Source organism: Myxine glutinosa, chromosome 9 (assembly GCF_964187855.1).
Source record: "Myxine glutinosa chromosome 9, kmMyxGlut1.1, whole genome shotgun sequence".
Taxonomy (NCBI): domain Eukaryota; kingdom Metazoa; phylum Chordata; class Myxini; order Myxiniformes; family Myxinidae; genus Myxine; species Myxine glutinosa.
The window spans coordinates 69,858,428-69,880,127 of NC_136269.1; the positions used below are offsets into that span (position 1 = coordinate 69,858,428).

The 21,700-nt window shown below is 48.9% G+C and overlaps 1 protein-coding gene across 3 annotated transcripts in view; it reads left to right on the forward strand.

Annotated features, from left to right (window-relative positions):
* Window positions 1–21,700, forward strand: part of SLC19A2 (solute carrier family 19 member 2) — a 55,268-nt gene that overhangs the window by 19,942 nt on the left and 13,626 nt on the right. For all 3 annotated transcript variants that reach the window (XM_068129013.2, XM_068129011.2, XM_068129010.2), the window contains one exon: window positions 17,292–17,484. In XM_068129013.2, the coding sequence (XP_067985114.2) occupies window positions 17,292–17,484 (193 nt within the window). The remainder of the gene's footprint in view (window positions 1–17,291; window positions 17,485–21,700) is intronic.

Genomic DNA, 21,700 nt, shown 5'->3' on the forward strand with positions numbered 1-21,700 from the left:
CCTCTGCGCGCGTGTGTGTGTTCCTCTGCGTGTGTGTGTGTGTGTGTGTGTGTGTGTGTGTGTGTGTGTGTGTGTGTGTGTGTGTGTGTGTGTGTGTGTGTGTGTGTGTGTGTGTGCGCGCTTCTGCGTGCTTCTGTGCCTCTGCGTGTGTCTGTGCCTCTGCGTGTCCATGTCCCTCCGGGCCGTAACGTTTATATTATTAAATTTTCGCCAAAGCTTTATCTATCTATAATTCCACTAAATCTCTGTGTGTATGTTTGTTTGTATGTTTGTCTGTGACCGCTGTTTCTCGACAACTACCGGTCCGATATACTTGAAACTTGCCAGGTATATTGCTGGGGACCCGAGGATGTGCCTTTTCAAGGTTTTAAATTAATCGCAGAAGTAGTTACCGAGCTATGTCCAAAAAACGATTCAACCAATCAGAGAGCAGCGAGCTATCACGTGTGCCGAACGTGGCGAACAGACTCTGCCTCGGATGGCACATTTGAGAGCGTATTCATTTATTTCCCGTCGGCAAACTATGTTGCCGTTAAACTATGTTTTAAAACTAATTAAAACTAATTTGCGATTCATCGTAACTGCGATTTGCGACCTTCCGGACAGTCAAATGAGGACGTCACTTCCGGACTTACGTAGCGGCTAGCGGGCGCCATTTGGAGGAGCTGGGAGGACTCAGCGTGATAGAGTGAGCCTGAGTGAGTATATCAAGACAAGAACAAGATCTAGAAGGAGGTATGTACGGTGCGATTCATATAATATATTGTTTAGTTATCGTCGATGAGGAATTTGGGGGCCCGATTAACTGCAGCGCCATCCGAGCTGCGGCGTCGGGACGATACATTCATTGTACGGTAACATCACGCACTTACGGGCACGTCCTATATATATAGTACGGGCATGCCCTAGTCTATCTATAATTCCAGTAATCTCTGTATGTGTATTTGTTTGTTTGTCTGTGACCGCTGTTTCTCGACAACCACGGGTCCGATATACTTTAAACTTGCCAGGTATATTGCTGGGGACCCGAGGATGTGCCTTTTCAAGGTTTCATATTAATCGGACAATTACTTACCGAGCTATGTCCAAAAAACGATTCAACCAATCAGAGAGCAGCGAGCTATCGCGTGTGCCGAACGTGGCGAACACACTCTGCCTCGGACGGCACATTTGAGAGCGTATTCATTTATTTCACGTTGGCAAACTATGTTGCCGCTATGTTGGCGTTAAACTATGTTTTAAAACTAATTAAAACCATTTCATGTAAATAGAGGGGGGGGGGGGGGGGGATTGTCACTGTACTCGCAAGCCGTTCGCCGTTCGCTTTGGCGTTGCGAATGGACCAAAACATTTCATGGACCAAACCATTTCATGTAAAGCGTTCGCCGTTCGCTTTGGCGTTGCGAATGGACCAAAACATTTCATGGACCAAACCATTTCATGTAAATAGAGGGGGGGGGGGGATTGTCACCGTACTCGCAAGCCGTTCGCTTTGGACCAAACCATTTCATGTAAATAGAGGGGGGGGATTGTCACCGTACTCGCAAGCCGTTCGCTTTGGACCAAACCATTTCATGTAAATAGAGGGGGGGGATATAATTTTAGATATATATATATAGTACGGGCATGCCCTAGTCTATCTATAATTCCAGTAATCTCTGTGTGTGTGTGTGTCTGTGTGTCTGTGTGTGTGTGTGTGTTTGTTTGTCTGTGACCGCTGTTTCTCGACAACCACGGGTCCGATATACTTTAAACTTGCCAGGTATATTGCTGGGGACCCGAGGATGTGCCTTTTCAAGGTTTGAAATTAATCGGACAAGTAGTTACCGAGCTATGTCCAAAAAACGATTCAACCAATCAGAGAGCAGCGAGCTATCACGTGTGCCGAACGTGGCGAACAGACTCTGCCTCGGACGGCACATTTGAAAGCGTATTCATTTATTTCACGTTTGCAAACTATGTTGGCGTTAAACTATGTTTTAAAACTAATAAAAACTAATTTGCGATTCATCGTAACTGCGATTTGCGACCTTCCGGACAGTGAAGACTGCACTTCCGGCAGCCAATCACAGAACGCGTTATTGCGTAGGCGTGGCCGATGTGAGAGCGAGCCGAGCCGAGCGCGTGCGCCATTACGGTTCGTAATTCGATTTCTTCCGGAGAAAATAATAATTTCTCGATTTCTTATGCGCATTATTTCTCCCAATTCAGTCAGAGCGAAGGGCGGAAGCGAAGAGCGTTGTTTTTTTTGTTTACGGGCGTACGGGCGGGGTAGAGCGTACGGGTAGCGTTATTTTTTTTTTTTGGCAAGGAACGGCACCCACGTACGGGCATGCCCTAGTTATGATAATACGGAGAAGGCAAATGAATAATTTTGTCAAAAGGTCGAAGGTCAGCATCACATAAAATTGTTAATTTTCATCGGTTTGACCGGAAATTTTAAGAACTTGTATATCGGGTCACTGAGTTAGTTCACCAATCAAAATCTGGAAGCTGTTTTTTTTTTTTCGGTCAAAGGTCAAGGTTGCATAAAGTCGTCGATTTTTGTGCAATTGACCTGAAATTTAAGGAATTTGCATATCCGGTCACAGAATTTGTTCACCAATTAAAAGCTAGAAGCTGGTTATTTTGTATTTTTTAAAACTCTTCTCGTTATTTTTAGGATATGGAAAAAGAAGACGTCTGAATACAAACGGATGTGGATGGCCTTTGCATTTTCAGATGCTTTCTGGTTTACATTTTGTTTCAAGAAAATCGGTTCATAAATGAAGCTCCGCTAACAATTTAAAATCGGGTGTTGACTTATCATACACCCTGAATTTCTGAAGTGGTACATTGGATGCAACAGCATGAGTCTGATTGTGTCGAAGTAGAACTTCCACATTAATGAATCAAATTAATTAATACTATCTTGTTGGATTAATACTGTTACAGATCGCGGTTTAGGATGTTAGTTACCGAGCGGTTTGGTATTTAATCGCGACCTAACAGGATCCCCGACTCACCCGATTCCACCCAAACGTTGGCCGGGTCGCACCACAGCTAGTCAATAGGGAAAAGACAAAGGCGACGAATGCAAAGAGGAAAAAGGAATAAAACGAGAAGACGTACAGACGAGTAATGGGGTTTATTATTTACACAAGCAAAACGGAGCAATCAAGGTTTATTTACAACACATAAGACGCAGGTGACACAGTGCAAATACTAGCTTATAGTTATACAGACTTAACTTATTCCCAGGACAGAACAAACAAAGACACTGACTCACGCGGGGAATTGCAGAGTGGATTGCTGGAAGGAGGTGTGTGGCTGGAGGGGGGGGGGGGGGGGGCACGGAGCTGGCTGGAGCTTGATCCCGCACGGGACGTCGGGCTGGACCTCGACGGCCGCTGATGCCCCCGGGCCTGTCGTGTGCGCGGGATCACGGGTCGGAGCTGCTTGGTGGAGCCGATGCGCTGGTGGGGGGGTCTGGCGTGACGGGTTCTCTCCTCCTCACGCGCTCTTGCTCTGATGACCCAGCTCTGTTTCGTCCCTCCTTGTCTCAACTCAAAGTGCATCTCTTCCTGGACACGCCCTGCCTTGGGTTATATAGGCCCCCACCCCTCAACCTTTTCGAACCTCCCCGATCGCTCTTCCTCCGCCCTCTCTAGCCAAACCCCTGGCTCATGGTTGGTCGAGTGGGGCTGGCTCACTCCTCCCCTCTATGACGAGGTGGAGACACGCCTTTCTTCCCCGACTCGAGCCTTGTGGTCAATGGCGGTTATTGGAGGGGAGGTAATATGGGCAATCGAGGCTCGGCAATGACGAGAGGGGATGTAATATGAAATGGAGATTTTTGGGGATGGGAAGGAAAGGGGATCTATTCTCTTTCACTGGTGCAATGGAGTATTTCAATTAATGGAAGACACAGCCTTACGCTAATACACATAATAAGGATATAACTGTCAAAAAAGATATATCGTGTCCTGCATGTATGTTTTATGGACTAACTACGGGAACGCCCTTTGACCTTTATACAACCACAACGGAGGGAGGAGGGGTGATATTTTACAACAACCTTTTACAACAACATTTTACCACAACAATAAAATAAAAAAACATTCTCATATCCACAACAATACTATCATGGATATGGTGTGAGAAATGGAGAAGGTGAAAGGATTTTGGAGTTTGCTGATGGAGCTGATTTGTTGATTTGTAATACTCAGTTCCAGAAAGAGGATAATAAGCTTGTTACATACAGGTCAGGTGGGTCGACGACAACCGTTGACTACCTGATGGTGCGTAGGCGAGATCGGGGGCGCCTCCGGGACACAAAGGTGATCCCGGGGAGGAGGCTGTTTCACAGCACCACTTGGTTGTCTGCGACATGAGGGTGAAAGGCGCGAGGAGAGCTCGGCGGGTGAAGTACCAACCGAGAATGAAGGTGTGGAGGTTGAAAGAGGTGACAGTAAGGGAGGCATTAAAAGAGAGGCTGAGTATGGGAGAGGATGATGTGGTTGACCTTGAAAGTGGTTGGATGTCAATGAAAGCTAGTCTGTTGGGAGCCGTTGGTGAGGTATGTGGATGGACAAAAGCACCACCGAGGCACTCGGAAACATGGTGGTGGGATGATGAAGTTGGAAAGAGAATTGACGAGAAGAGGAAGAAGTTCAAGGAGTGGCAGAAGGCGAAGGGTACGGGAGCAGAAACAGCAGAGCATGAAAGTTATAAGGCTGCAAAGAAAGAGGTAGCAAAGGCGCAGGAGGCATGAAGGAAAATATTTGGAGAACGCTTGGATTCGGAAGAGGGTCAGAGAGCAGTATTCAGGATTGCAAAGCAGATAGCGAAAGAGGTGTGATGTGATGGGGGTGAGTTGCTTGAAGGATGAAGTGGGACAAATCGTTGTGGACCCAGATGGAATTAAAGGAAGATGGAAAAGATATATGGAAATGCTGTTGAATACAGAGAATGAATGGGATGGCAACATAGAGAGTAACCCAGTTTTAGGACCGGCAGAGAAGATAACTGAGAAGGAAGTTGAGGAAGCGATAAAAGCAATGAAGAGTAGAAAAGCGGAGGGCCGACGGGAGTTGTGGGAGATATGTTGAAGGCAGCAGGAAGTTGGGGTGTGAAGAGAATGACAGAGATCTGCAATCTGGCGGTGAAAGAAGGCCGCATTCCAGTGGATTGGGAACTGAGTACCCTCGTCCCTCTATACAAGGGGAAAGGTGACCCTCTCGAGTGTGGCTCGTACCGAGCGATAAAGTTATTGGAGCATGGAATGAACGTATTGGAAAGGGTGTTGGAGAGGAGGATAAGGAAGAAAGTGAAGATCGACGAAATGCAGTTTGGATTTATGCCAGGAAGAGGAACGACAGATGCGCTTTTTATTGTGAAGCAGTTGCAGGAGAAGTACATGGAGAAGAGGAAGAAGTTGTTTCTTGGGTTTGTTAATCTGGAGAAAGCATTCGATAGGGTTCCACGCAATGTATTGACATGGGCAATGAGGAAGTTTAGGAGTGGAGGAATGGTTGATCAGAGTAGTGATGGCAATGTACAAGAGCGCGCACAGCTGAAAGGACGAAGGACGGGAACAGTGGTGAGTTTGAGGTGAAGGTGGGAGTGCATCAGGGGTCGGTACCAAGTCCACTACTATTTGTAGCTGTGATGGAGGTGCTGGCTCAGAACGTAAAGGAGGGTTTACCGTGGGAGTTGTATGCAGATGATCTGGTGTTGATTGCGGAAAGTATGGATGGACTGAAGGAAAAGATGAACAAGTGGAAGGAATGTATGGAGACAAAAGGTCTGAAGGTGAATATCGGAAAGACGAAGGTTTTGGCAAGTGGTAAAGCAGGTGGTGAGGTGGAAAGAACTGGGAAGTGGCCCTGTGCTGTGTGCAGGAAGGGTGTCGGAGTGAACTCCATTCAATGTACAATGTGCGCTGAGTGGGTTCATCAAAAATGTAGTGGTCTGAGGGGGGTCATTAACCAGTGGCAGCTACATTCAAATGTAAGGTGTGCACAGAGAGAGCTGCACATGGAGGAAATGTTGTTGGATCTTGGAGACGGCGTGAAGCTGGAAGGTGTGAAAACGTTTTGCTACCTCGGAGACATGTTGAATGGAGAAGGTGGATCAGATTCGGCAACGGTTGCTAGAGTGAGATGTGCATGGAAGAAGTTTCGGGAACTGAGTGGCGTGCTGATGAGGAGGGGAGTGTCGTTGAAGCTGAAGGGAAAGGTGTATGCTGCATGTGTGAGAAGTGTTATGATTTATGGGAGCGAGACATGGGTAATGAACGCAGAGCAGCAACAAAGGGTGGAAATGCGAATGGTTCGATGGATGTGCAGAGTATCGTTGAGAGAGAGGAAGACAAATGATGAATTGCGAAAAATGATGGGAATAGAGCCTGTGATTGATGCTGTGAAGAGGAACAGGTTGAGATGGTTTGGTCATGTGTTGAGGAAGGATGAAAGTGACTGGTTGAGAAGAGTGATGGAAATGAATGTAGAAGGAAGTAGAGGACGGGGAAGACCGAGAAAGACTTGGCTAAAGATGGTGGAAGAAGAAATGCGGGCAAGGGGGTTAACAAGGAGAGATGCAGAAAATAGGGCAAGATGGAGAAGATTGTCATGGGGATCGCAAGGCTAACCCCCGCTCTAGCAGGGAAAATGGCCTTAAAATGCATGTTGTTGTTTGTTGTTGTATCTTGTTGGATTACGTTTTCCTGTAGTTAATTGCAGTTCTTGCAGGAAAATCACAAAGTATGTATAAAATATTCTGCATCAATTTATCTCTCTGCACATGTGGAAAATGAATTTATGTGCTGGGCCAGTGAATAATGTACCCTTGATCTTGTACTCTTGTACTTGAACAAGCACACCTCCACTATTCTTCCTCCTCTACACCCCATCTCACAAATTAATTCTGCTCCGTCAATTGCTGATGAAAAGGTGGTCGACCAGTTTTCCATCTGATTTGCAGACATATCCCTGTATCTTGTATATATATATATATATATATTGTTACAGATCGCGGTTTAAGATGTTAGTTACCGAGCGGTTTGGTATTGCCGCGACCTAACAGGATCCCCGACTCACCCGATTCCACCCAAACGTTGGCCGGGTCGCACCACAGCTAGTCAATAGGGAAAAGACAAAGGCGACGAATGCAAAGAGGAAAAAGAAGGCAAGAAAGGTTTGGAAATACGACTGAATTTATTGGCTATTTACACACAAGCAAAAAGAAAGCAATCAAGGTTTATTTACAACACATAAGACGCAGGTGACACAGTGCAAATACTAGCTTACAGTTATACAGACTTAACTTATTCCCAGGACAGAACAAACAAAAGACACTGACTCACGCGGGGAATGACAGGAGGTGGGCCGTTCAGCTGGCAAAGGCAGCCGGTTCGGCTCGTTCAGCCGTCGAGGTTCCGTTCCGACCTCGCGTCGTGGTTTAAAGCGAACACGACAACCGCTGGAACCAACGTGGTTGCGTCGACGCCACGACCCTCTCGCTCTCTCAGTAATGATGGGATTTCCTCTCAGGCAAGGCACGATCTCTCGCGTCAGGCAACCCTCTTGTGCTGTGCACTCATCACCTCTGTTGGTCTCAAGCCTTCTCTCTTCCCATCTCCTCATGCGCTCTTGCTCTGATGACCCAGCTCTTTTGTGACCCTCCTTGTCTCAGCTCAAAGTGCATCTCCCTTTGGACACGCCCTGCCTTGGGTTATATAGGCCCCCGCCCCTCAACCTTTGCGAACCTCCCCGATCGCTCTTCCTCCGCCCTCTCTAGCCAAACCCCTGGCTCATGGTTGGTCGAGTGGGGCTGGCTCACTCCTCCCCTCTATGACGAGGTGGAGACACGCCTTTCTTCCCCAACCCTGCCTCGTGGCCAATGGCGGTTATTGGAGGGGAGGTAATATGGGCAATCGAGGCTCGGCAATGACGAGAGGGGATGTAATATGAAATGGAGATTTTTGGGGATGGGAAGGAAAGGGGATCTATTCTCTTTCACTGGTGCAATGGAGTATTTCAATTAATGGAAGACACAGCCTTACGCTAATACACATAATAAGGATATAACTGTCAAAAAAGATATATCGTGTCCTGCATGTATGTTTTATGGACTAACTACGGGAACGCCCTTTGACCTTTATACAACCACAAACGGAGGGAGGAGGGGTGATATTTTACAACAACCTTTTACAACAACATTTTACCACAACAATAAAATAAATAAAAAACCATTCTCATATCCACAACAATATATATATATATATATATATATATATATATATATATATATATATATATATATATATATTGTTACAGACGTGGCTTGGATGTTATTTACCGAGCGGTTTTATGGTATGACCACGTCTGCACAAGTTACCCGATTGTGCCCGAACGTTGACTAGTCGCGCGATGCTGGCTCAATAAGAAAAAGAAGCCACCCGGCTGGATTACAATAACACAATACGACACCAAGGTTTCGATTCTCAAGACCTCCGGAGGAGATTATATTCGTACGGAAAGGTCAGATTACAGGGGCTAGAAGTATAATCACAGAAAGACAGGCACTTAGACACACTCTTATATTAACCCCGGACAGACGACAGACAAACGGGACAACGGCTGACTCACACGGGGGTTTGATGGCTAGGAAAGGCAGGTATCGATGGCTCCAGGTCCTCCTGGGCTCGGGGCAGGGTACAGTACGGTCCGGTCCGGTCCAAAGATGCGGGGAGGTATCGTCGCGCTGGGGGTGGCGGTGGCTTCTCTCTCCAAGCTGAGGCGCATCTCACGTCACATCCGGCGCGGGGCCGCGTATATCCGGCGGGGAGTGACACGCCCTCGGCTCGTTAGCTCCGCCTCGTGGAATCGGCACGTTGCTTCTCATTGGGTGCGTGCGGGGGGTTTACCAGGCTCCGCCCTTGACGAGGAGCTGACAAGGAGCCCCTTCGTGGTAACCCTGTGGAGCGCGTGGTCAATGGCGCTAATCGAGCCGGTGTGAGGACGCATCCTCCCCCGCTCCGCCGCCATCTCCTCTGTTGTTGTTGTAATTGTTGGGGAAGAAGATGGAAGGAGGTATGGGAAAGGTCCTAAACTCACTACTGATGCCATATAATCACATTCTGGTGCAACGAAGAGTCATAATTAATGGAAACGAGGCCTTAACTGACATAGATTAAGAATAACTAGGAAGATGTCCGAAAGTTGTCTACGTGTGGTGCGGTGGACCTGAGCACGACATTTAATGGGGGAATAAGGGGAAGGTCGGCTCTACTGATTGTTGTTTACATGCAATGGGACTAGGGAATGGGGGATTGGGGAAAGTTGGGGAGTATTGGAGAAAATAGGGGAATATTTACAAGCGGATATGGAGGCCAAATTCCATATTCGCAACATTGCACCCTTCTCTACCCTCGGGGCGTCCCGACCCGATAAATTTTTACCTACTTTAGTGTGGCACGCAATGTAGTTCCCTCTACTATTAACTCTACCCTGAGTGCGACAGTTTTACAGATATTCACAAATGAGTAAATATGTCCCCCTGCGACGTTGCACCCTTCTCCTCACAGAAACACACCCACAGGATAACCGAATCCGGAAAGAATCCTCAAACTAAACATACAGCCGGTAGGGAGCATTATTTACAAGACTACGCTGCTATTTACACTACGATCCAGGACCTGTTTTTGGAGGAACACATGCAGATGTTATGCATAGAGAGAGCGCGCTTGCCAACATCGATACACCAACCCACGAGTGCTCTGTGGCCGACGGCCTTTAATAACGTGCAGAGCACCCTTCCCGAGCATCAACAGCACCACCCCACCACCAATCGGTGCAGTCACCATTGTTCATTGGAATAAAAATAAATTCGACAACCCCTAACCCTGCAGGTGTCTCTTGCTCTTCGTGTGGCCTTCAGTGGTGTTAATTAACAGTGGTTCACCTTTATGGCATAGGTGCCACGTTGACCCATAGGTCCATCCCCGGGTGGTGCTTGGCCGCAAACGAACTGCGGTCCATTGTGGGTGGCCACAAACATTGCGGTCCATATGGTGTATCGATCCCGGCAGCAAACAGCGAAAGTGCAGGCCCACAACTGCGCAGCCAGCACCTCTCTCTCCTCTCTCTCTACCCCAAAGCCAGATCCTCGGAGGTGGGAGACAAAAGAAGCAGACAAGTGAGTAAGGTGGTAAGGGCGCAAAAGTGCACGCAATGTAAGGTGATGCACACTGGGGGCACATGGGAACCAGGTGAGACAGGTACGTTCCTATCGTACGCCCCCCCCCCCCACCAGGTAACCTACATGGCCCCTCCCTTACCCCTTACTGTATCCACAAAACACAACACTACCCATAAACATCTACTTTACAAATCAACAAACATCCCTACTGTCTTCCCCGTTCCTCCCATAAACCAAATTCGTCTTCTCTCCCTCCTAACCAATCAAATTTGCCATTTTCAACTCTCATCAAAATTTGCCATTTTCAACTCAACATCAAAATTTGCCATTACCAATTCAACATCAGTCCCTCCTAGGGAGGGAGAGATGGAATCACCCCAATGTCTCATCCACGTCGTGATGCGTCTCACCAATCCACACAGCAATTCTCATTTCCTGCAACAACCAAAGAAAACACAGGTGTGGAGTCATCATCATCACCACAGGTAAGTGGCTGCGTATGGTGCGACAGGTTCATCAATCCTAACTATTTCCTAAATGACTTTACAACTTTACACTACCCGGGGTCTTTCTCCGGCCAAACCATTGGCCCTCTTACACTATGGGTTCTAAAAACCAATTCCCATTGGCCAAACTGTGGTGCTTTTCAATTTGGGGTCTCACTCCCCCGATTCATCTCCCGGTGCCCTCGTACAATTTCTGGGCTGCGACGTGTACCTCTCCCAGTGGGTCTACCCACCTGCACACCTCCACCACTGCAGTTGCCTCCGAGCTTACCTGCTCCTTACCCTAACCTAACTACCAGGGGAAGGCCCTTTGGCACTCTCCCCACTCGGTGCCCTCTCTGGCACTGGGCTACCCGGGTCCATCCTCCGGATCCTCGGGCCCCATCCACAACTCTACCGGCTCCCAGAGCCCACCTGCGGCCTCACCTGGCCGACATCCTCACAGTGGTGGAGTGCCCAACCAACTACACACACTAACAGGCTACACGCCCAGCCATTTCCACAACACTAATGCACCCATCCACAACACCATTCTGCAACCGCACCACAAATGCCAATATCCAACCACAATTTACCTGTACCCTCTACCTAACACTTACACTACCCGCCCCGGGTATCCGTGACGGGGGTCCACTCTTCCCCCATTCACACCTTCGCACCATGCACACCACTCCGTACCACTTACTCCAACTCTCTCCACACACCTGTACTTGCACACCTGTGCTCTCACACTTGGTGCCACCGGCACCCTTCTCTCCCCAAGCGCATTCGCGCTGATCCACAACACTCACTACTCATACACTGCTCCACACACCTGTCCAGTTGCACACCTGTGCAATCACACCTGTTCAATTCTCACAAACACGGCATCATCTCAGCTAACTACTCCCTTCTGAAACTTGCGCTTCCCAGTCGTCCCTTTAAACTATTGCGCTCCCTCGTCATTATCATCCACACTAATCTACCTGCGTCCCCACTACAGGTATCAGTCACTAACTAACCTTAACGTCACCTAATGTCATCTTCGCTAGATCCCTACCAATATCCTAACCCACCCGGGCTAGTTTTCACTGCCATACACCCCATAAGCTATTGCGCATTTGCCCCACCTTGTGAGGGATGGTGGATTTGCCATCCCACCACATCGGGGGTCTCTCACTACCAATTTTGCACATCAAATTTCAACAAATTAAAAATTTGCCAATCACTGCCCATCATCTGCCAATCACTACTGCCAATCCCTTGCCAATCATCAAATTTTGTTTTTCTCTAATTTTGGGTCCAAAACACTAACCTCATCTCCCAGTCTACTCACTAATACCTCTCGGTGCGCCAATCCCTGTCCAAAGCCCGGCTTCGTAAAGCCAAGCAATGGATGCTGGTTGTTTTGTGCCAGCGGCTGGATACGTCCGGCACTCGGTGCAGGGACGGGGGCTTACCCGGGCCGAGATCCCACGCATCACCTCGGCGTGGAGCCATCCAATGTCCCGATCTCGACCTGCCGGCATGCCTCAACAAAACGTGGTCGCCATGACGACTCTTTCTATCGGGCCGCCCGCTCCGCCTAGTGGAGCACGGACGTTCAAAGCGAGGCCCAGCACGGATCGCGCACGGCGGTCCTTTCGAACCCGCCGTGGCTCGGATCCCCGCTGGTTCTCGCGGCACGCGAAACCCGGCACGCACCGAGGGCCCGCTTCGGCTAAAAGTCGACCTAACCTTTAACCCGGTCACCGTCGATGCTTCACCTGCTTGCTTACACCCCGCAGCCCGTTCCTTGCTCACACATCCAGCTGTGCCCATGCTCCTCGTACCCTTCCTTACACACCCAGGTACACCCATTCCACTCACAGCCTTGGTCACACACCTGACCACCGAACACTTTGGCACACATTCGTTGCTCGCACACCTCACCAATACACCTCTTCGCGCCCCTTCCTCGGTCACCTCCTCTGTGACAATCACAGGTGTGCTCTCATTCGCACACCCAACCACGTGCCTCACCACCAACTCCAGCGTGCATTCCCACTCACGCTCTACCATTCCAGGTGTGCATCCTTCCATCCCAGGTGTACATCCTCGCTCACCTGTCACAACTAACTCACGCTCCATGTCACTCTCACTACTTTCACCTCCATTCCTGACAGCGCACTCACCCTTACTCTTGACAGCACACTCTTTCCCCATGCACCTGTCCGTCACACACCTTTCTCGCGCACACTCCCCCGTTACACCCTCTGTAACACTCACCACAGGTGGACACTCTTCCTTACTTCTGACAGCGCACTCTTTCCTCATGCACCTGTCCGTCACACACCTTTCTCGCGCACACTCTCCCGTTACACCCTCTGTAACACTCACCACAGGTGGACACTCTTCCTTACTTCTGACAGCGCACTCTTTCCTCATGCACCTGTCCGTCACACACCTTTCTCGCGCACACTCCTGCGCACACTCTCCCGTCACACCCTCTGCAACACTCACCACACCGCGCTTCCACGTGCTCCCTCGCACACACGCTACGACCGACTCACTCTCGCCAGCACACTCACTCCTTGGTACACACTTTTTCCTCACACACCCCAGAGTCGGACTTTCTTGCACACCTCCATTTTCGCACACCAGACCTGTCGCACACTTCACCCACGGCCTCTCACGAACACCCGGGTCCATCTCGACCCCCAAGCTCCTTAAATCCCCTGGCGCATCATACGCACGACCATATTGGTCACCACTTACACCGGGTCCTCTTCCTCTTCGCTTCTCCTCCATCACCTGCGAATCCCTCATCCGGTTAATGAGCACATCACGATCCAAACACAGACTTTGGACCAATTCTTTTATCTCCTCTTTTATCTCCTTGTTATCCCCTCTCCGTCGCTTCTTAATTTCGCTCACCCCTTCTTCCACTTCTTCTAATTTGTGCCTCACCTTTTTTATTCCCCGGTACGTCTCCTCAAGCTCGTCCTCCAAGGCTACCTTGACCGTTTCCATGTGCGTCCTCACCTGCCGGTCCTTCGTCTCCATTACCTCTACCACCTCGTCCAACCTCGTTGTCAGTCCCTCACGTACCATCTGACATTGCCTCTGTGTCGCTATCAAGTCGTTTTTAATTTCTTTTTGTGTCGCCTTTAAACCTCCTAATACCGCAGTGTTCCTTTGAACCTGCTCCACTAACTCCGTCTGTCCCACCGTCAGCTGCTCCACCTCCTGCGTCAGGTCCTCTATGCCCCCTTGTAACTTTACAGTCCCCTTTCTCACCTCCTTTTCCATGTGCTCCTCACAGTGCCTCACCTCCTCGCGCACTCCTCCGACCTCCTCACTCACTCCTCTTCTGATCTCCTCTCCCATCACTTGCATCTCCTGCCCAGATGCCACCCTCATCTGCTCCATTTCCTCCCTGTGAGCATCCAGTTTGGTTTCTACCCCCATTCTGACCCCCTCTATCTGCTGCTCCATTTGTTTAACTTCCCTTTCCGCTTGGTCCCTCATGTCCCTCAATTTGCCTTCCATACTGTTTTCTAACCCCTCTAACCCATTTTTCACTCCCTCTATCTGATTCTCCTGGGCAGCCATTCTATTTTCTACCCCCGTTAACCCATGTTTCACCTCTTTTATCCCGTTGTCTAACCCCTCAAAATTATTGTCTAACTTCCCAATTTTCTTGTCTAACTCCTCAAAATTATTGTCTAACTTCTCACCGGTACCCCTCGCTTCGTCCCTCATTACCCCCAATTGCTCACTCCGAGCCCTCGCTTCGTCCCTCATTACCCCCATTTGGTTTTCCAATCGCTCACCCTGAGCATCCATCCGGTTTCCCAACCGCTCATTATCAGCCCTCGTTTCCTCCCTCATTTTCTCGCTATTCTGGGCCATAAGGGCCTTCATTTGTATGAAAAAAAGGCCCCAATCCATCGGGGGCGCTGCCACGGTCGCTGGCGCGGTGATCAGCGAGGCGCCATTTTGCGCGCCCGCTTCTTCGTGCGTGACGGCGCTATTTTGCGAACCTGCCGCCCTCACTGCTTCGCTCTCCTCCTGTCCCTCATTTTGGTCCTGGATCGACCCTACCTCACTCTCCTTTACCGGACCCCAGCTGTCTTGATCCGCCATAGCGCGACTTTCAAAATTCGGTTTTTTTATTTTTTATTTTCGTAAAACAAATTCAAATTTCGCCATTATAATTTCGCGCGGGAAACGCGCTCCGAATCGATTCGGTCGAGCGCCGTACGCGCTCCGGCTCGATTTTCCCTCCCAAAATTTGGGCCTAACTAATTTAGTCCCGGGTTCGAATTCCACTCCTCGACACCAATTGTTACAGACGTGGCTTGGATGTTATTTACCGAGCGGTTTTATGGTATGACCACGTCTGCACAAGTTACCCGATTGTGCCCGAACGTTGACTAGTCGCGCGATGCTGGCTCAATAAGAAAAAGAAGCCACCCGGCTGGATTACAATAACACAATACGACACCAAGGTTTCGATTCTCAAGACCTCCGGAGGAGATTATATTCGTACGGAAAGGTCAGATTACAGGGGCTAGAAGTATAATCACAGAAAGACAGGCACTTAGACACACTCTTATATTAACCCCGGACAGACGACAGACAAACGGGACAACGGCTGACTCACACGGGGGTTTGATGGCTAGGAAAGGCAGGTATCGATGGCTCCAGGTCCTCCTGGGCTCGGGGCAGGGTACAGTACGGTCCGGTCCGGTCCAAAGATGCGGGGAGGTATCGTCGCGCTGGGGGTGGCGGTGGCTTCTCTCTCCAAGCTGAGGCGCATCTCACGTCACATCCGGCGCGGGGCCGCGTATATCCGGCGGGGAGTGACACGCCCTCGGCTCGTTAGCTCCGCCTCGTGGAATCGGCACGTTGCTTCTCATTGGGTGCGTGCGGGGGGTTTACCAGGCTCCGCCCTTGACGAGGAGCTGACAAGGAGCCCCTTCGTGGTAACCCTGTGGAGCGCGTGGTCAATGGCGCTAATCGAGCCGGTGTGAGGACGCATCCTCCCCCGCTCCGCCGCCATCTCCTCTGTTGTTGTTGTAATTGTTGGGGAAGAAGATGGAAGGAGGTATGGGAAAGGTCCTAAACTCACTACTGATGCCATATAATCACATTCTGGTGCAACGAAGAGTCATAATTAATGGAAACGAGGCCTTAACTGACATAGATTAAGAATAACTAGGAAGATGTCCGAAAGTTGTCTACGTGTGGTGCGGTGGACCTGGGCACGACATTTAATGGGGGAATAAGGGGAAGGTCGGCTCTACTGATTGTTGTTTACATGCAATGGGACTAGGGAATGGGGGATTGGGGAAAGTTGGGGAGTATTGGAGAAAATAGGGGAATATTTACAAGCGGATATGGAGGCCAAATTCCATATTCGCAACAATATATATACATGTATATTGTTGTGGATATGAGGATTGTGTTTTTTTATTGCTCTATTGTGGACCCTCCTGCCTCCAGTTGTGTATAAAGGTCAAAGGTCGTGCCCGTAGTTATTTCACAAGCACCCACGTAGCCAATAATAGATTTCCTCCTTGTCGACAGTTATTTCCTTATTCTGTGTATTAGGCTAAGGATTTGTCTTCCATTAATTGACACTCCATTGCACCGAATCCAAATAGATAGATCCCCTTTCATTCCCATTCCCAAAGCCTCAATTGCCAACTGCATTCACCGCGACTCCATTAGCCACGAGGTAGGCTTGGAGAAGAAGGGGGAGGAGCTGCCGAATCCTGGGCATGCCCGCCCATCGTCATCGAGGGTGGAGCCAGAGGGCCCGTGCCGACCAATCAGGGCCGAGGCGAGCTCACCGATGGGCGTGTTCTAGCGGCCGGCGGCTTAATCGCCCGCGGCGTTATAAAAAGCGCGCGCGGAAGCCTTTGAAAGGGGTGATGAGAAGGAGGCCAAGTGAGAAGTGCAAAGAAAGGGCTGTGAGAAGTGCGAAACCAGAAGTGCGCCAGAGACGGCAGAGGAGTCCAAGTCCAGAAGTGCAAAGAAAGAGTTCTGCAGAGAGCCGCTTCAACCAGCCGCGTGAAGCCCTGACGGAGCAGCGAGTGACCCTGCCGGTGTGCGGTGTAAAGCCGAATACAAGGAGCTGCCGGCTCCTCGCTTCCCGCCCGGAGTGGACCTGCTCGCTTTGCCCTGTGATCCCACCTGCTCATCCCTCCAAACGATTCCTGTCCTTCCATCCTTTTGTGTACACGAGTTTGTTTTGTTTGTTCTGTCCAGGGTATAAGTTAAGCCTGTGTAGATAAGCTAGCATTTCACTGTCTCCTTGATTTCTTCTGTAAATTATTTTATTATCTTTCCTTCTCCTTGGTTACTTTTGGTGGTAAATAACAAATAAATTATATTCGTATTTCCTACTCCTGTCTTCCTCTTCTTCACATCCGTGCCGCCTTTGTCTTTTCCCCATTGAATATCTGTGGCACGATTTGGCCCATGTTTAAGGGATCGGGTCTTAGTCATTGTTAACGGTTCGGGCCGCGGCGCCATCCGCTCGGCAAATTGACATCTTATCCGCCGTCCGCAACAATATATATATATATATATGATTCAATTGTTTTTGTACTCACCAACATTTTTTTCTTGCAGCTGCCACGTCAGCATTTGCTGTGGGTTACATCAATGTGGACTGGGCTGTGTGGGGTGAAGTGGCTCTTGGAGCGTTTTCCACACTGGATGCTGCAATACTGATTGTCATGGCATTAGCTGAAAACATCTGGGTGTGCTATGGCTTGTACATCCTGTTTAAAGGATCATACATGTTCCTCATTACCATATCCACGTATGTCGATCCTGCACCGCAATGCTTCACAGGGACCTCCATTATGCTCTGCTCATAGTTTTAACCAGAATTGAGACACTATTTGGTTTTAGTTTATTGTTGAAGCTATAAGGTATTTTGGATCCCACGCCCATGTCACACGTTTTGTCATGTCACAGCAGGTTGGATTAAATGGCAAAACCTTCTACCCTTGCTAATCTAACTTTACTAGTTGTGATAGGCGTCCACAACCATCTTTGACCATGTTGTGAAACGTTGGCCGAGGCCCTCGCTTTTTTTTTTTTTCCGCCCTCACCTTTTCACCTCTATTCGCCTTCAAATTCGTTTTCTCTGCAACTGCTTGAGAGATTGACACAAGTTTCAACATAAGAATGCCTACCCATGGATAAAAAATTTTTTTTTTTAAGTTTCATGATTATTATTGATTGAAAATGTGGCCGCAATTCCAAAAAGTGTGTTTTCTGTAGGCATGTTTCATGTATCGGGAATAAACAGTCTCGACCTCGCTTCGGTCAGCCTTGGACAACTAGGAATTGTATGCAAGTTGAAGCCTGGTGTTGGCTTTACGGTTACGATGGCTGGCTTAACATCTTGATGTCCTGAGTTCATGCCGTTAACACCAGCTGGGTTGACTCAGCCTATCAACCTACCGAGGTCGGCAAAATGAGTAGGGTACCAGCTTATTGGGACAACAACACAACAACATGCATTTTAAGGCCATTTTCCCTGCTATAGCGGGGGTTAGCCTTGCGGTCCCCATGACAATCTTCTCCATTTTGCCCTATTTTCTGCATCTCTCCTTGTTAACCCCCTTGCCCCCATTTCTTCTTCCACCATCTTTAGCCAAGTCTTTCTCGGTCTTCCCCGTCCTCCACTTCCTTCTACATTAATTTCCATCACTCTTCTCAACCAGTCACTTTCATCCTTCCTCAACACATGACAAAACCATCTCAACCTGTTCCTCTTCACAGCATCAATCACAGGCAATATTCCCATCATCTTTCGCAATTCATCATTTGTCTTCCTCTCTCTCAACGATACTCCGCACATCCATCGAACCATTCGCATTTCCACCCTTTCCAGCCTTCGTTGCTGCTCTACGTTCATTACCCATGTCTCGCTCCCATAAATCATAACACTTCTCACACATGCAGCATACACCTTTCCCTTCAGCTTCAGCGACACTCTCCTCCTCATCAGCACGCCACTCAGTTCCCGAAACTTCTTCCATGCACATCTCACTCGAGCAACCGTTGCCGAGTCTGATCCACCTTCTCCATTCAGCATGTCTCCGAGGTAGCAAAATGTTTTCACACCTTCCAGCTTCACGCCGTCTCCAAGATCCAACTCAACATTTCCTCCATCTGCAGCTCCCCCTGTGCACACCTTACATTTGAATGTAGCTGCCACACTGGTAAATGACCCTCAGACCACTACATTTTTGATGAACCCACTCAGCGCACATTGCACATTGAATGGAGTTCACTCTGACACCCTTCCTGCACACAGCACACGGCCACTTCCCAGTTCTTTCCACCTCACCACATGCTTTACCACTTGCCATCACCTTCGTCTTTCCGATATTCACCTTCAGACCTTTTGTCTCCATACATTCCTTCCACTTGTTCATCTTTTCCTTCAGTCCATCCATACTTTCCGCAATCAACACCAGATCATCTGCATACAACTCCCACGGTAAACCCTCCTTTATGTTCTGAGCCAGCACCTCCATCACAGCTACAAATAGTAGTGGACTTAGTACGGACCCCTGATGCACTCCCACCTTCACCTCAAACTCACCACTGTTCCTGTCCTTCGTCCTTACAGCTGTGCGCGCTCTTTTGTACATTGCCATCACTACTCTGATCAACCATTCCTCCACTCCTAACTTCCTCAATGCCCATGTCAATACTTTGCGTGGAACCCTATCGAATGCTTTCTCCAGATCAACAAACCCAAGAAACAACTTCTTCCTCTTCTCCATGTACTTCTCCTGCAACTGCCTCACAATGAAAAGCGCGTCTGTCGTTCCTCTTCCTGGCATAAATCCAAACTGCATTTCGTCGATCTTCACTTTCTTCCTTATCCTCCTCTCCAACACCCTTTCCAATACCTTCATTCCATGCTCCAATAACTTTATCGCTCGGTACGAGCCACATTCCAGAGGGTCACCTTTCCCCTTGTATAGAGGGACGAGGGTACCCAATCCACTGGAATGCGGCCTTCTTTCACCACCAGATTACAGATCTCTGCCATTCTCTTCACACCCCAACTTCCTGCTGCCTTCAACATATCTCCCACAACTCCTGTCGGCCCTCCCACTTTTCTACCCTTCATTGCTTTTATCGCTTCCTCAACTTTCTTCTGTTATCTTCTCTGCCAGTCCTAAAACTGGGTTACTCTCTATGTTGCCATCCCATTCATTCTCTGTATTCAACAGCATTTCCATATATCTTTTCCATCTTCCTTTAATTCCATCTGAGTCGACAACGATTTGTCCCACTTCATCCTTCAAGCAACTCACCCCCATCACATCACACCTCTTTCGCTATCTGCTTTGCAATCCTGAATACTGCTTTCTGACCCTCTTCCGAATCCAAGCGTTCTCCGAACTTTTTCCTACATGCCTCCTGCGCCTTTGCTACCTCTTTCTTTGCAGCCTTCCTGGCTGCCTTATAACTTTCATGCCCTGCTGTTTCTGCTCCCGTACCCTTCACCTTCTGCCACTCCTTGAACTTCTTCCTCTTCTCGTCGATCCTCTTTCCAACTTCATCATCCCACCACCATGTTTCCGAGTGCCTCGGTGGTCCTTTTGTCCATCCACATACCTCACCAACGGCTCCCAACAGACTAGCTTTCATTGACATCCAACCACTTTCAAGCTCAACCACATCATCCGCTACCCAACTCAGCCTCTCTTTTAATGCCTCCCTTACTGTCACCTCTTTCAACCTCCACACCTTCATTCTTGGTTGGTGCTTCACCCGCTGAGCTCTCCTCGCACCTTTCACCCTTATGTCGCAGACAACCAAGTGGTGCTGTGAAACGGCCTCCTCCCCCAGGATCACCTTTGTGTCCCGGAGGTGCCCCCTATCTCGCCTACGCACCATCAGGTAGTCAACGGTTGTCGTCGACCCACCTAATGTGTATGTAACAAGCTTATTATCCTCTTTCTAGAACTGAGTATTACAAATCAACAAATCAGCTCCTTCAGCAAAATCCTTTCACCTTCTCCATTTCTCACACCATATCCGTAACCCCCATGAACTTCCTCAAAACCATCCATACTCCTTCCCACATGTCCATTCAGGTCTCCTCCCACCACAACAACTTCCTCATCTTTCACGTTTTCCATCAGCTTCTCTATCGCACACCAGAACTTGTCCTTCTCTTCATTGCTTCGACCAACCTGCGGGGCATATCCCGAGATGACGTTCACCAAGAGCTTTCCAATCATTTTCACCATCAACCTATCACTCACTCGAGTCACACTCACCACACTGTCTACAAACTCCTCAGAAAACAGGACACCAACACCATTTACGCCCTCCAGGCACCCTTGCCACACAAACTTGTATTTCTGTCCCTGCCTACCCTTCACCATTCTCACACCACTTCCCTTCCATCTCGTCTCTTGCACACAACATATGTCCACTCTTCTTCTGACCAATACTTCCACCACTTCTCCTGATCTCCCTGTCATTGTCCCTACATTCCATGTCCCAAACCTCAGAAACCGATCTCCACTTCGGGCTGCACCCTGCCCATATGTACTTGTAATTGTCATGGTTCTCTTTTTGAGGCAATGTTTTTATGGCTGGATGCCCTTCCTGACGCCAACCCTCTTAGTCGTCTCTTACGACACGCAGGGATACGGTGTACCTATTCTGACCAGGGTACACACTGGGAAACGTTTAAAACATGGAAATTCTGGGGGGGGGGGGGGGGGGGGGTGGCGTTAGCATCACGGCTGCGGTTTAAACATATTCCAACAATATCCAAACAGAACCATGATAACCATGAAAACAATCTGGGAAAAGTCTCCAAGCGAGAACGTGGATTTGAGAAAGAAGGAGCAGAGGCGGAAGAAAAACGAGATACAGGGGGCGGGGCACAAGTCGAGACGAGGAGGAGAGCGAACAAGCACGTGTCGGGGAGGAGAGAAAGAATCAATATAGAATTCTTTGTCTATCCGTTTGTCCTGTTTTTTTAAAAA